Source organism: Triticum urartu, chromosome 4 (assembly GCF_003073215.2).
Source record: "Triticum urartu cultivar G1812 chromosome 4, Tu2.1, whole genome shotgun sequence".
NCBI lineage: Eukaryota > Viridiplantae > Streptophyta > Magnoliopsida > Poales > Poaceae > Triticum > Triticum urartu.
In genome coordinates, this window is record NC_053025.1 from 489,815,749 (window position 1) to 489,832,559 (window position 16,811).

Sequence of the window (16,811 nt, forward strand, 5' to 3'; positions counted from 1 at the left end):
CATTTCTGACGGGGCTGCAACAAATCAAAGTGATGATGTTGATATGAGCCATGCTAGTAATAAAAAATCTCCAAGCAAACAAGCTGGCATCTATATGGATGTGAGCGACAAGAGGCGAAGAAACTGGTTGGAGCGATATGATTGCAAGGCTCATATGGGTGTTAGCCTCAAAGACGGTAGCTGGGTCGTGACAGTTTTTGAGGCCGATCACACACACCAGCTGATGTTGCAAAGGGGGCGTCGGAGATTTTGCCGCTCTCACAGAAAGATTCCCGATGCAGACATGCAATACATCACTTCGCTGCACTATCGCAACATATCAACGGCTAATATGATGGGCTTGCTTGGAGATGCACGATGTTGCGATCCTAGGAGTTTGCCGTATGTGAAGACTGATGTGACAAATGTAAGAGCAAAGCTGCGAAGGGGCCTGTCAGAGCGTGATTTGGAGCTGACAATCGAGTACTTTGAGAGAAGACAAGTGGAGAATCCCAACTTCTTTTTCTCGAAGCTAGAAGAAGACGGAGCTGTTAGGGAACTTTTCTGGTTTGATGGGAGAACAAGGGCCTTGTATCCAAAGTACAAAGATTATGTGTTTTTCGACACCACATTCTGCACCAATCGCTACAACTTGCCCTTTGCTCCGATTGTTGGCATTAACAACCACACACATACTGTTTGCTTGGGGTGCGCTTTGTTGCCTGATGAGACCATCGAAACTTTCAAGTGGGTCTTCCAGCAATGGATGTTGGCAATGAATAACGAGCATCCGTTGAACATTATGACCGATCAAGACCAGGCAATGGCTAAAGCCATCTCAATGGTATTTCCACATTCAACACACAGATGTTGCAAGTGGCACGTCTTCCGGGTTGCAAGGACGAAACTAGGGAAGATGTTGGGCAAGGATGAGCCTTTTGCTGAAGCATTCTATGGTTGCATCAATGATTCCGATACTGTTGAGGAGTTTGAAGAACGGTGGAAGCAGATGGTCGAGTCATCTGGTGTGGCTGATAAGAAACACCTGAAGAACATGTGGGACAGCAGGGAGATGTGGGCTCATGTGTACTTTAGGAATAAGTTCTTCCCATTCACAGGAACAACCGGGCGGTCCGAGGGCCTGAATTCCTACTTCAAGACTTTAAATCATCATGGAGACTCGGTTTGGACATTTGTCCAGCAGTTTGAGCTTTGCCAAGAACTAATGCTTGATCGTGAAGACAATGCTGGCTTCATCAATGAAGCGACGAGGCCTCTGCTCTGGGGCAAGTAAGTCCAAAGTCATGTAGCATTTTTTTTAGTTTTCCAGCACAGTGTGGTTGCAGCATTTCTTTGAAACATATGTAGCAATTATTATTGATGTTGGAAGCTTTTTTTGTTTGCAGCTACAACATTGAAAAGCAAGCTGCAGATTTCTATACCAGAGAGGTATTTTCCAAGTTTCAGAAACTATTGGCTAAATCAACAGGCTATGGTCTGCAATATCAGCTGCAAGGGATGTCATCTGGTTTCGCCTTGTTGCAAACTATGGCGTCAACCCAAAAGTGTACACGGTGCGTGTTGCTCCTAAAGATCAGGCATATGTGTGCACCTGCAACATGTTTGAGATGTGTGGGCTGATCTGCCCACATATCATCCGTGTCATGGTGCACCTGAATGTGCAAACGATACATGCGACTTACATGCTTCCAAGATGGTCTAAGAGAGCAACCGACCTTGTGCCTGAACCGGGTGATGGGCATAGAGCTATGCATTTCGGCGTCCCCACGACAAACACCCTAAAGTTTAACTCTCTATGCCGGAAGTTTGGGAAACTCGCTTCTGATGCTTGCTTCAATGATGAAGCTTATAGTTTTGTCTTTGGGCTAATTGATCAGGGCAGTGTTGGGGTTGCTGCAATAAAAGCTAGAGCAACTGATGGGTTTGCAGGAGACGAAGAAGGCCAAGGTCATGCAGGACATGAACAAGTCTCAGGAGGTCCAAGTACAGGTCAGCGGGATCCACCCCCCGTAGGACCGCGGAACCCACCAAAGTCTGTAAAGAAGGGGAGGCCAAAGGAGAAAGAGAAGCGCAGGAAACCACTAATTGAGATTCGAGAAGATGAAATGAAGAAGAAAGCAAAGAAGGACACGGCGAGAACGAAGAAAGCTCCAAAGCCAAGGGAAAAGAAGACTCCATGCAAATATTGTGAAGATGAAGATCACAACGTGAAGGATTGCCAACTCCTTGCAGCTTTTCTTGCTGCGAGTGCGAGCGCGAAAGCTCCGGGTGTCGAAACAATCCTTACACTTTAGGATATTTTCGTGAGGGAAAAAATGATGAATTGCCTTGTAACACCCCATGACTTATGATAATAAGTTGTGTTGACTTGCTGTGAATGTTTGTTTTGTGGGATTGCAACATATTACTACATGCGTGGTTTGAAAAAAGCAGAATGTTGCTTTTTACAAGAGTTGTTTTTAAATAAATTCTTATTGTTATATGTTTGTGAGAGCTTACTTTTTGTAGTATGATGGTGCCAAAAGTAGAATTTAAAAAAAAAGCATAATGTGGGTTTTTTCTTATTTTTTTTTAAAAAGTACTCAATGGTTGTTGTAACCACAGCTTGATCCATGCTTAAAAAGAACATGTTTTAAGCTTTTGAAAAGCATGGTTGAAGCTTTTGAAAAACATGGTTGAATCTTTTTGAAAATATGGTTGAAGCTTTTAGGAAACATGTTTGAAGCTTCAAGAAAACATGTTTATAAGATTTCTGGAAAGCATGGTTGCAGCTTTTTAACAACATGGTTGAAGCTTCTGTAAACAAGGTTGCAACTTTTAGGAAACATGGTTGAAGCTTTTGAAAACTTGGTTGTAACTTTTTCAAAGTATGGTTGAAACTTTTGCAAAATATGGTTGCAGCTTTTAGGAAACATGGTTGAAACTTTTTGCAAACATGGTTGAAGCTTTTTAAAACATGGTTGAAGCAAAATAATAAGTTTGAAAAGGAAAAAGCCTTGAATGATTTAAAGTGTTGATTTAGCTGTACAGCAAAAGTTGGGAAAGGAAGCATATTTACATTATGCTTCCAGCAAAAATATTGTAGGGATGTAGCTAATTTGCAGGTAAAAAATATATTTTGGCTCTGCAACAAATCTAACAGAAGGTTGTAGCTATTTCCTATGAGCTTCCAGCAATATAAGTGTGTGACAAAAAGTAGCATTCACATATTATTTTTCAGAAAATATGTTTTGAGGGGGAAAATGCACAAAGATTCCCTTGAAACTTCAATGGATGAAGTTTGAAATATTTTCATATTTCAGAACCAGTGAAACAAAAAACAATTGTCACCGCATGATCATGTTGGCAAACAGAAGAACGCATCCATTAAAAACATAAGTGCATCATCCAAATATCAAGTTATCATCGGTTTACATACCAAAAGGACACATGTTTACTGGAGGTATCAATAGTTTACATACGAACGCGCACTACTCTAATCCTATCAGAACGCTACCACCTCGGACATGATCTAGACCTAACGAAGAAACAAGCTTGTTCGTCTTGAACCTTCCAGAAAATCAAGCCGCCAACTCATCGTTGAACGCCCGCTCCTTTGGGGCGTTGTTCATTGGGTGGCTGAAAAGGTTGTATGCCACATCGATGCGGTATCGCGCCATGTCTTCCTGTAAAAAATGAATACAAAAAGTAAGCAAGTATGATACTAGTTATTCTTGTGTTGCATGAGTGATGAATGCAAGAAGTTCACATCCATCCATCGCAAAAAATTGATATGGATGTAGCAAAATTATGATATGGATGAAGCAAAAGCAGAATGTAGCTGTAGCAAACTAGACATATGGATGTAGCTAAAAAAGCCTAGTAGGTACAAACTTGAACCACATATGAAGCAACAACAAAACATGGTATTCTTCTGTTGCATGAGTATTGAAAACAAAGAAAGTAGATTGTAACAAAATGACAAGACAAAAAAAATTAAAAATGTGTACCTGCTTGAACTCTCTCATTGACTTCCCATCATAGTTCTCCACATACTTGAGCCCAAAAAAACCACAATCACATCTGTGAGATAATAAAAAGTTCTCCATCATACTTCCCATGCGTAGTTGAAAAAACAAAATGATGAAATGGAACACATGATTGAAGCAAAATTCAAAAAGAAAACTCACAGGGTATCTTGCTTTGGGTAATCCTCTAGGTCAACACGGGTGAATGATCCAACATTGACATTGAATTCGCTGCACTCTTGTGCGAGGGTTGCAAAGTTTGTGATCTAGCACCGAAAACACACACAAAAGTTTCAAAAATAAAATGAGGTATGTAAAGATGACAACAGGGCATTTATGTAGATGAATCAGAAGGCTAAACAGAAAAAATTAGAGAGCATGAGCATACCAGGTTATTGGCTTGCTTCTTCAAAGGAGATTGTTTTCCTTTTGAATGGATTGAGTCAAATACATTCCACTGCTTGTGAAGCAAGTTTGCGCAAACAACTATCCAATGGCGATCATGAACAATTGTGAAAAAGAGCTGCAAAAAACAAAAGAAAGGCGAAAAGGTACTCAGAACATGTAAAAAATGTTACAGCCGCGTCACATCATTGGATCATATTTGGAAGTTATTTGTGGTGTGGAACAAAAGAAAGCTTCGTGAAACTTACGAGGTCAAACTTTTGAACCTTGAACACTTTCATAGCCCTTTCAAGCTCAGCCATGAGTTTTGCTGCTGGTTGGAAAGTTGATGGGTCTTGTTTTAGTAGGATCTACTTGAAAGATACAACAAAATGGTTAGTGTGTGTTGCAACGAAAATGTGAAAAGAAAGAAAAGAATGAAGCATTGCTTGTTTTTACAAAAACTTACCCCCGCGTGGACTGAGAAAATGTATTTCTTCAAATCCCTTTCTTTTGCTGCACGGGATGTGTTGTTCATCTCGATACATAGTGACATAACCTCATCATTCATATCCCCGCGAGGCTTGAAGCATACAAGGAATTTCTTGTATCCAATGAAAAATCCACCTAGCTTGATGAAAGGTGTCTGTTACCATAGATGCAACCGAATGAATCATTTGTTTCGAGCAGAAAAAATAAAAAATAGAAAGCAAAAACAGATAAGGCTTAGGTAGCTCACACTTGTTCATTGGGTTGTGATTTCCTCAATGGTTTCCCATGCTTTACAAACCTCTCATACATTTCTGCAGCCTTGTCGACCTTTTGCTTCTTTGCCTTGGTATTTTTTATGGCTGGAACTTTGGCCATCCTCTTCTTCCTAGTGTTCTTGTCATGTGTGCTAGGGCCAGCCACTGCTTGCATCAGCAAAATGATCTTCTGTAGCGACCATCTTAGCAGTTGTAGCAAAAAAATACAAATGGATGAGTTTGCAAGAGATTGTACAAAAAGAATTTGCTGGAATCACACAATTGTGAAAAAACGATATGGAGAAAAACAAAAAGAAATGATGCAAGATGAAGAAAGCATACTTGGGCTATCATCATCGTCTGAAACAGGAAACACGGGGATGTTTGCATAGATGGGACTGACTGTGCTCTTCTTAATTATAGGCTCATCTGTGGAATGCATCATCTCATAGTCTTCGGAGCCCTTTGGGAACAACTCACAGGATGGCTCGTCGTCCCAAATGCCGGCTGTCGCACTCCTGGGTGCATCATAGAAGAGTGGGGGGCTGTGAGGTGAGGCGTTGTCTTCCATCTCGAAACTCACTCTTTGTTGCTCACGAGTTTCCGCAGCCTCTGTTGCAACTTCTAGGTTCAATCCGGTGACTTCATCCTTGTTGATGCTAGGTGTTGTACCTTGAGCTTGAGCTTGAGCACCAATGTCGGCATTTGCAGCTTTAGCATCATTCTCTTTTCCGCGACATTCGTCCATGATAGGTGCTTCAAAGGAAAAGTTGGGCTCATTGGTAGCTGTGATGGCGTCTCCAACATCACGAAGGAGAGCGGCCATCCGGTTGCACTGCAATTCCTTTAAACACTGTCCAAACTTGCCTACTACACCATCCACCTATGCTGCAAAAATACCCTTGTGCTTGTCGTATAGCATTTGAAACTGAGTTGGTACCTACAAGAAGGCAAGTGGCCAACATTTTTAGTGACAAGTAAATCCAGATTTTGAGAAGTAGGTGTGCTGCTGTGTCACTATGTATCAAATAAACAGTGTGATTGCAGCAATTTACTGTCATGGATGAAGCATAAAAAACAAATGGTCTATACCTCTAGGTAGCAAATTATGGATATGGATGTAGCAAAATTATGACATGTTTGAAACAAAAACATAATGTAGTTGTAGCACACTAGACATATGGATGCAGTAAAAAAAGCCTAGTATGTATGAACTTAAACCACATATGAAGCAAAAACAGAATATGGTTGTAGCACATCAGAATGAGGGATGCAGCAAACAAAATATACACTTGCAACTGGGTATAGTAAATAATGCAAAGCCAAAGGCAAAACAGGAAATGAATACAAAGAAAAAGATAGTGTAGATGGGGGAAAAGTACCCTTAGATCTTGCATGTTAGGGAATGATTGCTGCAGCCAATCATTGAGCGAGGATGATAGGTGTGGTTCATCTTCAACATTTTGTTGAGCCTCGTTTGATTGAGAGTTCTTTGCTGGAATTTCAGCACCTTGAATTTGGCTTCCTTGGCCACTAGTTCCTTGGCCACTAGGTGCTTCAGCACCAACTCCCTGCCCACTGGCTGCTTCAGCACCAACTTCCTGTCCCGCGAGTTGTGCTGCATAGGGGGGGTTGCACAAACTCCGTATCTAGGAAAACAAAACATGAGTGGCGGAAATAAGAAGGCTGCCATAACCTAAATGGAAAAGCAAAGATTGCTACATGCAAATTCAGTGAGCAAAAAACAGGGGGGTCTTAATACTCCATTGGCAAAGGAAAGTACATAGGCGGGATGTAGCAAAATTACTTGGGTGTGTTTCCCGTAGAAAGGTTGGACAAGAGTGAGCTTGTTCTTGTCAACTTTATCCAACCAATCAAAATCCTTTTGACAAACAAAATGTATCCTTGGCACGGAATAAAATGGCATGCTCATTTGGGAGGCCGGCCGGAATATCAATATGATCCATGTATATGATCTGCATAGAATGGAAAAGGACATTAGCCAACAAAAACATAAATGCGAGCTATAGAAATGTATAAAAGGTTTCATGCAGCAAAGAAAAAAATGCATGTATTTCATTTTGTTGCGTTGCATACCGCTAACATGGGAAGGCATGAAGCGATCTGAAACTCCGCTGCTTTTTCTATATTTGCTTGCATCCTCTTCTTCTCTTGAAAGACTCCAACCTCCTCCATCGCTCGTGCCAACAAGTGCTCATCCCAAGCGAATTCATGCACCAAAGACATATCTTCCAAGGAAGCTAGATACTCGAGATTCACCATATTGCCAGTGCCTAGGCACAAAACTGTTGCCAACGCAAGGAGTGTCCAAGTCCTATTTATCATAACCACGTTCTCATTGCTGCAACTAGTGAGCAACTTGACAACATGGGCGATTGGAGCCCTGTTCCCCTCCTTGTAGATGTTGCGAAGATCATGTTCATCACTCTTCTTAAGAAGCTTCACGGGTCTATCACTGGATGGCACGTTGAAAATCCTTTTCACCATGAGCTTGCTGAAGGTGATGGACTTGTTCTTGTATTTGAACTCAGAGAGTATGTGATTCGTGTTCATCACAACAAACTCAATGAGCTCATGGGGCACCTTGAAAGACTGGATGTCCAACAAGTCTCCAAACGGTCCCTCCCTTATGATTCTCTGTTTTTCTGGTGATACTTGCTTCCCAATCTCAGCCAGCCTTTTTGAGTTAAACCTTGACTTAAAGCCACATAGATTGCCTTTCTTCTTGGTCTTCTTCTTAACCTTCTTACTCCCTTCATTCTCACCAGCGGTGCCTGCGACATCTACAAAAAGGAAAAAAACAAGTCAATAAAACCCTAAAACTGCATCATCAGTAACTAGGAAAAAACATACAAGAACACCTAAAAAATCTGTAAAACATAAGAAACATACAAGCACACATAAAAAATGTACAGAATAAAACATGTCCTTCAGTTAGCACATCATTAGGGCCATGTTTGTTTCGCTTCAGCATTAGGGTCATGTTTGTTTCACTTCAGCCTTAACTAAGAATTTTGTGAAAAATAATATTTAACAAAATTACTACATGTGATGATCAGGTATTTTGACCATAACTGCCATTAGCCAATTTGGGGAGACAGTCCTATTATTACTAACATTGGCTGTAACTTGTAAGTGTCATATTGCGTTGTCCCTACCATGTCTAGTTTAGTCCCACTATTCTCTGAAGTTTGAGTAGTGACTGGGAAATATGAATAAGCTGCATTGATTAGTAAAGCATCTAGTTCATATGCTAATGTTCAACTTAGTAACATATACAAATGTAACCTTCAACGAACTGATTATTTCTACTAATCATTAGTGACCCAGAAAATGTTAACACGAGACCATCAGACCGGATAATGACTACTCAAGAAAGTGTGATGCAACAATGTAAAATCCATATAACTGTCTGCTGATGAAATAAGCAAAGCCATATATACCTGGATAAATAACCTGAAATCAGATGGTTTAGCACTAGCATTACCAAGTACTACTCCAATGCACATGGTGTAATAATTATTCATGTTTGCTAGGTACTAGTACTACTACTACTACAATGGTCTGAAATTAGTACGTCCCTCCCTGACACCCTGTGGCAGTAAATCTCATCATCATGGTGATCTAGCAAAATGATTGGGCACAGCGTGCACACCCAGTACAGCTACAGTCTTACAGAGTAGTAGCACCAGTAATTTATGAACGCGGGGAGCTTGACACTCTGTCCTGCTGAACGATTCAAAGGGACTTTCCTCCAGATTTTAAGAAGGGAAAGAAACGGAAGCACCAAACGCGTGCGCGCAAAGCCAACACGCAGCCTGGTTCCGGCCGCTTCCAGCTCACTCCGTCCCCTTGGCGCCGTGATGGAACACAGCTCAGGACAGGAAACATCGAATTTCCCTGAACAAGACGAGATCCAACCCTAATCCCAATCCCATCCCAAATCCCTCTTGAACACAAGATTCAAATACTTCAAATCCACCACCCTGCCCCCTCCATCTGCCCGCGGAAACACCACCCGCCCCTTCCCTCTGCCCACGGGAACACCACCCCGCCCCCCCCCCCGACCCACGGGAACACCACCCCGTCCCCGTCCGCGCCGGCGCCGGCGCCGGCCCGCGGGAACACAAACGACTCGCCCGCATCATAACCCGCCCTAACCCTAAAGCCAACGGGGGAGGGGGAGACAACAACGAAAAGGGAGAGCAGGAGGGGAGAGTTACCATCCAGGGAAGCCATAGATCGCCGGAGAATCGATATCCGCCCTGGGCCGCCGCCGGGCACCGAAATGACGACCCCGTGCGGTTGCAGCAAAAACTGGGGAAGGGATAACCTGTGCGAGTTAAAAAAAAACATGGGTCTATGGTGACACGTGGCGCAGACAACGTCCCTTGGATCAAAAGAGATCCAATGCACGGAGCGCGAACGGCGCCCCGGCCACAAACACTTCCCATTAATGATTTCGACGATTAGCCGACTACTTTTGTCTTTGTATCTCTCGCGAACTGAGATCTGGCCCATAAAGCCCAAACGCGCACCGAGATGAGGACAGGAGGCATGAGCCAAGTCCAGAGTTTCTGTGGGTTGCGCCCTTCAGAGTACACCTGGGCATATCTCAGGCCGGGCCGGGCCAAAAAAATCTCGGTTGAAAACTTAGGCCCGAGCCTGGCCCAACCTGACTGTCGGGCCTACTAAATTGGGCCCAAGCCCGGCTATGACTAAAATCCTATTTCACGCAAGTCCGAGCCCAGCCCGATCTGCCTGTCGGGCTCAATTTCCAGGCCCGAGCCCAGCCTGATGGCACGCTTAGGCCCGGCCCGGCCCAGGATTTTCGGGCCGGGCTGCCCATGGCCAACAAATCCGCACCGTCCCTTCTCTGTCCCTGTCCCTCTGTCGGCTCGCGTCTCGTGCCTCCGACGCAACGCGCTCTCGTCTTGCTCCCAGAGCCGGAGCCCACCCGAGCCGCGACCTCCCTCTCCTCCTCCCCGTACACCCATGGGGTCGTCGGAGGCCGACGACGACCAGCTCCTCAAGAGCTTCCTGGCCGAGGTCAGCGAGGCCGAGCGCGACAACGAAGTCCTCAGGTTCCTCCCCGTCCCTCCCAATCCCCCATCTCCTCGAGCGGTATCATTCCCCTTCTGGCACAACGTAGCTTCAGATCCCCAGTAGCGCCATCCGTTTCGCAGAATTCGTGACCAATCGCGAGATGTAGTAGATGTAGCCGCAGCTTGCTGCTCAAATTTGGGTCGGCGACGGGGTCCGCCCGGGTCCGCGTGAACCCTAGGTAGAAGTCGTCCGGTTCGCTCACTTGTTCTCAGACGCGATTGGGAAATTTTTCCACTTTTACTACTTTGGTGGTGATGCTGCTTCTAAGACGCGATTGCTTTGCTTTCTTGTAGCTTAGTGTGCGATGGTAGGTTGTACGCACGCCACAAGGTAATGAGAAACGACGTCTAGAGCCTCTTATCATTGTTTCTGATATGATATTGTGCGCACCATGCCATGACCGACATATGTAGAACCTCTTGTGATATATATTTACTTGTACCGAGCTGATAAATTTGCATTCAAGAAGGAGTAAGCCTGTTGCACTATGTTTGTGCCTTGGGATGTGCTTTGTTTGAGCCCAACTTCGGTCAAGGTTTTACTTATTCATGATTTTGCCAGTGTTGGCAAGAAAAATGAACCAGAATAGGCAAGGTGACATGAGCATATGCCAAAAATTTGGCAGCCATACAAACAAAACAAGGGCCAAAGTTTTGTTCACAACCAAAATATTCATAGAGTTTCTTTTTGGACACCAACCAAAGATACTCATGTCTTCCTGTATTAGCTTATGCTGTTCAATGGATCCCAGCAGACATACTGTTATGTTTTGAAGCTGGTTAAATATTATAACTACTTACCTATTATAAACAATTAAACATGGTCGGTTGACTACTGACTAGGGAGGCATACTCTGCAACTTGCTATGCATGTTCTATTTTTTGGAATGACACACGATAGTTGATCAGTGAGATCCCTAACAGCGCAAAACTGAATATTGGCCGATGCCATTTTAGCTTTATTTTTAGTTGTACTTCCTCCTTTAGTCTTTTTCCTGATTTTAGATGTTATTTTAGTCTCTAGAAGGCATCTAGCTGAGCATAATAGCCGAATTTAATCATCCTATAATCTAAGCTTATTTAAAGCTCCTTCACGTCTAGATTAGTCCTTTTCTATTGGAAGACTAGACATAAGTTATTGAGGGAGATCTATGCTGCGAGGAAACTTCTAAAATGTACCTTGAAATTATACAGTGTCATGCATGTTAAAAAAATGATACGTTCGAAATGCCATGTGTGTCAAACAGGCGTATTATTCAGTTGATAAAAAAATAAACAAAAACATTCAGATTATTTCCGTGTTCTTGATTTTACGCTCTGTTTCTAACACATTCTAATCTTGTCAGGATACTTGGTTGCTTCAAGTTAAACCCTTTTGAGCATCTTAAGTTGTCTTTTGATTCTTCTGTGGATGAGGTGAAGAAGCAATATAGGAAGGTAAGAAAACATGGATTTAACATTGAACTACACTGTTAGTATTAGTCTTTGCCCCCTTGCTGTTGGCTAATTGTTATCGCTTCATGTACCTTCTGTAGTTGTCACTGTTGGTCCATCCTGACAAGTGCAAGCATCCACAAGCACAAGAAGCTTTTGGAGGTATGTGAACTGTCTAATCATGACCATGTGGAGCATATGAGATGGGTGATGCATAGTAATATCAGGTTAGGAGACAGTATTACACTTGTGTTGTTGTAGGCTTCATTTAGGTCAGGTTACAGATATTATTTGGTGACGGCAGAGCAAGATGAATGGCATAAACAAGATCATGACATGTCAAAACTAATAGTTTCGTATGACTTTATATATATTTTTCTGGGAGAGAGGGACGTACCAGAATCATGGCATGCTAGGAAAAAAACTGGAACAATCTTTAATTTATTGGCCTCAACACCAAGTCCAAAAGTCCAGATAACGGAGTGCAAATTTACGACATGGATAAGTCAGCTTAGAAGATGAATCTGTGCAAGATTTTTTTGGAGATGGTAGTAGCCTTTGTATCACTCTAGAATTAGGCATTTTTTTCATCCCTGTAGGAGATGCATTTTTCAAGAGAAACCAGGATAACCAGGATAAGTAAGTGTTGCTTGATCTCTTCTTGCAATTAGTTGTAACTAACAAACCTTTTGCGCATCAGTGACTTACTATTTTCCCAGTGTCGCATTCTTCTGCATCTCTTGTCTTTTATGCATTGATGTATATTTGATTAACGTTGCGTGCTCTACTCATAAACAGCCCTGGCAAAAGCACAGCAGCTCCTACTTGATCCACAGGAAAGAGGGTACATTCTTGATCAAGTTACTTCTGCAAAAGGTGTGATGCAATCTTATTTTAACCCAATGTATTTTTTTTTACATGAGCTCAGTGAGTTGTTCAATTTATAATAAAGGAGATATGAAGAACAAAAACTGATATTATTCTGTGTTGAGAATTTCAGAAGAACTGAGGGCAAAAAGGAAAAAAGAGTTGAGGAAAGATAGTGCATCCAAGATAAAATCCCAAGTAGATGAGGTAAGACAATCCCATGAAAGATTGTGTGAGTTGCCATCGACTTTTTAGTAACTTTCACTCGGAGTAACATGTTTCAAACAAAGATTAATGCAAATAGTAATTTGAAGTATGTCTCAACATGAACTGGTCTAATTTGGGCTAGTTTCATGGTCTAAATAAACTTAAGCCATCTGGAAATCAAACCCCACACTCATCAGAGATTCTCTTAACCAGCGTTTGTCAGTAATAATTGGTGACTGCTGACCGCTCTAAAAACTGGACAGGCAGCAGTTTGACCATCTGACCAACAGTTTTCTAGATACAATATTTTATTAGTCATACGCATTTTTTCCTCTACAATGTTATGTAGAGCAGCGTGAAATTGAGAAGTATAACCTCAACCCCCTCAAGAAAAGAGAAGCATAACACCAAAAATTGTAGATGAAGGAACCAGTGCTGCCTGCAAAAATCAAACTAACTCCAATAGAAACAAGCTTGTTTTTCTGTTAGAATTATCTAATCCAGTACAAAATTTAGGCACCAGATTCTATTATTCATTTAACTAGCGTCTAGCATTGTATCCAAATATCTAATAAATCAAGCTAGTTCTGCTGGGGTTTATCAAGTCATGTATAAGCCATTCCATTGCCGCCGAGCTCTCATGGTGAAGACACTACCTCTGTGGCCTATTGACCTCGTGGCGCTGAACTGCCCCTTGTTATGCCGGGGCTCTGTTTGAGAAAGAGCAAGCAAAAATATCAAGAGAGGGTGAAATGGTAAATGGATGAGGAAGTAGAAGAACAAAGAGAAAGGGGAGCTGATATTGGATGGAATGCAGATTGGTAGAGGCAGCCTTGGGAGGGTTAGCTCAGGGAACCCAATTCACACATGAGCATGTGAGCTGATTGGACCGGGCATAGGTATCAGGAACAAGCGCCTCCTGGTTCTAAAGCATGCCCAGTTTCATGGGGTTTTCACCAGAACCGCCTGGTTCACTAGGGGTGTGTTTGGTTCGGGAACGAAGTGTAATGGAATGTCATGGTTCCATTCCACTATAATGGGTCGGTTCCGTCCTTGTCTTTGGTATGGGTAATTCGAAGGAATGGAATGGTTACATTTTGATGTTTGGTTTGATGGTTTGATAGATGGAATGGAATGGATTTGTAAGTGGTCATCCATCCATGCAACTAAAGGCAGATAAACATTTTACTGTTAATTCCGTGCCAAAGTTTGACGTAAAATAAAGCCATTGGACATTTAACTTTTCTGGGGGAGCAGTTCCTGCAACTGCAGTCTGCCTCGCTGAACTGAACCGGATAGCCAAGATTCACAGCGACAAAGACTCAAACCAACAGCCAGTATCAGGATCAACAAACGCAAGAAACAAAACGCATCTCCTAAATGCAGACTATATATATAATTCTGATTATTATCACAGATTTCCCCCCGAACCAGTAAAATTAATTTACAGAACAGGGATGTGAACATCAACAAATTGAATCCATCCATCCATGCAACGAACATGGGTGTGAGCTACAAGAGTCGGACTCAACCGCAGGATAAACAGCAGCTACAAGAAAACAATACGACAGCTGAGCGTGGCGGCCAGCTGGATGTGCGACTTGGCCTTGGCGTTCCACATGCGCGACCACGGCTCTCGACGGCGCGCACCCAGGCGTGGCCAGCGGCTGCTCCGTCGCTTCCCGGTGTGTGCCGCTGCTGTTGCCCTGCTGCAAGACCACCACACACCCGCTCGCCCGCCTCGCGTGCTTTGGAGAACAGCGGGCGGTGCAGACCGGAGGAGGGCCGGCGGCAGCGCTGCGCCAACGCGGGAGTGAGAGAGACGAGGGAGAGGAGTGGCACAAGAGGATAGGGCTGCGGGAGTGTGAGGAGAAGAGCGGTTCCGCGTCGTCCGCTCAATTTGGAGGTCTCACCTCGTTCCGGATCTGGGCCGAATATTTGGTCCGTGGGAATGAAGGGGTGACCGTTCCACCTGCGTACTGAACGCGAGAACGAGGCCTAGGAACGAGTTGGACCCGTGACATTCCAGTCCATGACTGCAACCAAACACACCCTAGGTTATGTAGATGGTCCTTGAATGAAACCCAACCATTGATGAAGTTGCTGGTTATGATTTCTTTCGAGTTCAATCACTGGTCTAATTTAGCTTTTTAAACAACCGATCTTCATTCTGTTGCACTCTATGATTTGAACTTATTTATTCTTCAATTTGGTGAAAAACAGTTTCTTGGAGAAAGATGTCCTCAAAATATACTAGCTGCTCTGTACACCATTGAAGTGACCTGTTGTTTGCTTCAATTTCTCTAATAACTACGCAGATCTGTGATGCATGTTTGTCTTTCTTGGTTGACTGCATGGAATGATAATTATTTTAGAAGTCATTGCATGCGTATGATGGGATTTTAGATACTTGAGAATAACAACATTTCAGAAGAAAAAAGATGATTCCCATACCATGAAATGAGTCATTTGCTAATGTCAATGATCATGTAGAATCTTGCAATTCTGATGTTTTCCTGTTCACAGTCTTGTCTCGATTTTTTTAAATGGTGATTGTTCTGCTAGACCCTTGAAACATCTTATTATGGAGCTTCATATATCTTCAGCACTTGAGAACCTCCATTGATTGGCTTGCTTATGTTCAGGGGAAGTATGAAGAACAGTTTGAAAGATCGGACGAATTTCAGAAGCAGCTAATAATTAAAGTTCGTGAGATTTTGACAGACAAAGAATGGCGTAGGAGGAAAATGCAGATGAGGGTAAGTAATAGGCTTTAACATATTCAAACATCATCAGTTGAGCCACTCACGTGAGCTTTGTTCATGTGCACTATGCAGATATCAGAGGAAGAAGGAAGACTGAAGAAGGACGAGGAGGAAACAAAAGAAATGTGGAAGAGGAAGAGAGAGCATGAAGAGAAGTGGGAGGAGACGAGAGACCAGCGAGTAAGCTTGCAGTTCATTTGTAGAAAATTGAAATGTTTTATCCTAATTGGACACTATGCTTGTGGCTATTTAAATACTAGTTACCTACAAGTATTGCCCTATTGGAAAATGAAAGGCTTTGTCGAGTTGTTGCCACGGGCACTGCCTGATACCATGTGTTTGTGGTTTGCAGGTCTCTAGCTGGAGGGATTTCATGAAGACAGGAAAGAAGGTTAGAGAGTGCAGTTGAAAAGTTGTATTTTGTTACCCATGACTCTTTTGACTTACATATAGTTTCATTTCTACAGGCACGGAAAGGAGAGCTCAAACCTCCAAGGCTCAAGACTGAAGACCCGAACAAATCTTATGTTCAGAGGCCAGTAAAGCGTGGTTAAAAGGTGTCGTATTCATCTGCACTCGAAGACCAATCTGGCGGCCATTCTTGCCGCGACCTGATCCAAGCCACAGCCTGTCAAGTTTATCTTTCAGGCTATAAGCTTGGATTATGGCTTGTATGTTCCCAGACCCCAGTGTAGTCAGTGGAACATAGCAGATAATTGCGAGCACAATGGACACATATCATCTACCTAGAGTGACATTGGACTAATGTACCTGTGTAGAATGCCTTGAAAAAGAAATTTTCTGTTGGGAAAGAAACGCTGAAGTGGATGTTGGACTATGATCCTTGTTTCAATATTCAGTGTAAGTGTCATGCTAATATACATATTTTCACAATTTTCTGCTAATTTAGATACTGGGTCACGTTGGCATCCCTTACCCACCCCAATTTCTTACAAAGCCAATTTGTGATGGGCTTTTGTTTTCTGGGCGTTGGCCTGGGTATGAGTGTGATGAGTGACTTTGCCAGCACCCCACCCAGCGGATAGCTCGTGGGCAGCTAGTAGTATTGACATTCGCCCAGATGCAATTCAAAGTTGTTGTCTCTACTGAGAAGTCAACCTGTGTTTACCTCCTGGTCCTGGTACGACCCAGCAACTGGAAAAAATCCGCTACGTTGCTCAGTTTGAGACGACAGGTCCGGAGAAGAATACAACGCCAAAGTGGAAGGTTGAAGGGGTTGATACATTGCATGCACTTGCCGTCGTCAAACTCTGA

General features: G+C 43.0%; 1 protein-coding gene and 1 pseudogene across 1 annotated transcript; one reads left to right on the forward strand and one right to left on the reverse strand.

The window, feature by feature from the left end:
• Positions 1-3,607: 3,607 nt before the first annotated feature.
• LOC125554819 lies at positions 3,608-9,397 on the reverse strand (annotated as a pseudogene).
• A 633-nt stretch (positions 9,398-10,030) lies between these two features.
• On the forward strand, positions 10,031-16,441 carry LOC125552213 (J domain-containing protein spf31). The gene is made up of 9 exons (XM_048715702.1): positions 10,031-10,242; positions 11,610-11,700; positions 11,799-11,859; positions 12,496-12,573; positions 12,698-12,771; positions 15,417-15,530; positions 15,609-15,716; positions 15,889-15,927; positions 16,004-16,441. Exons 1-9 carry the CDS (start codon positions 10,154-10,156, stop codon positions 16,088-16,090), a joined length of 741 nt encoding a protein of 246 aa, XP_048571659.1. The 5' UTR covers positions 10,031-10,153; the 3' UTR covers positions 16,091-16,441.
• Positions 16,442-16,811: the final 370 nt, after the last annotated feature.

Coding starts and splice junctions, on each gene's coding strand:
- LOC125552213 (XM_048715702.1), top strand. CDS start 10,154: ATGGGGTCGTCGGAGGCCGACGACGACCAGCTCCTCAAGAGCTTCCTG. Junction 15,531..15,608: donor GGAGGAAAATGCAGATGAGG/GTAAGTAATAGG, acceptor TGCACTATGCAG/ATATCAGAGGAAGAAGGAAG. Junction 15,928..16,003: donor TCATGAAGACAGGAAAGAAG/GTTAGAGAGTGC, acceptor TCATTTCTACAG/GCACGGAAAGGAGAGCTCAA.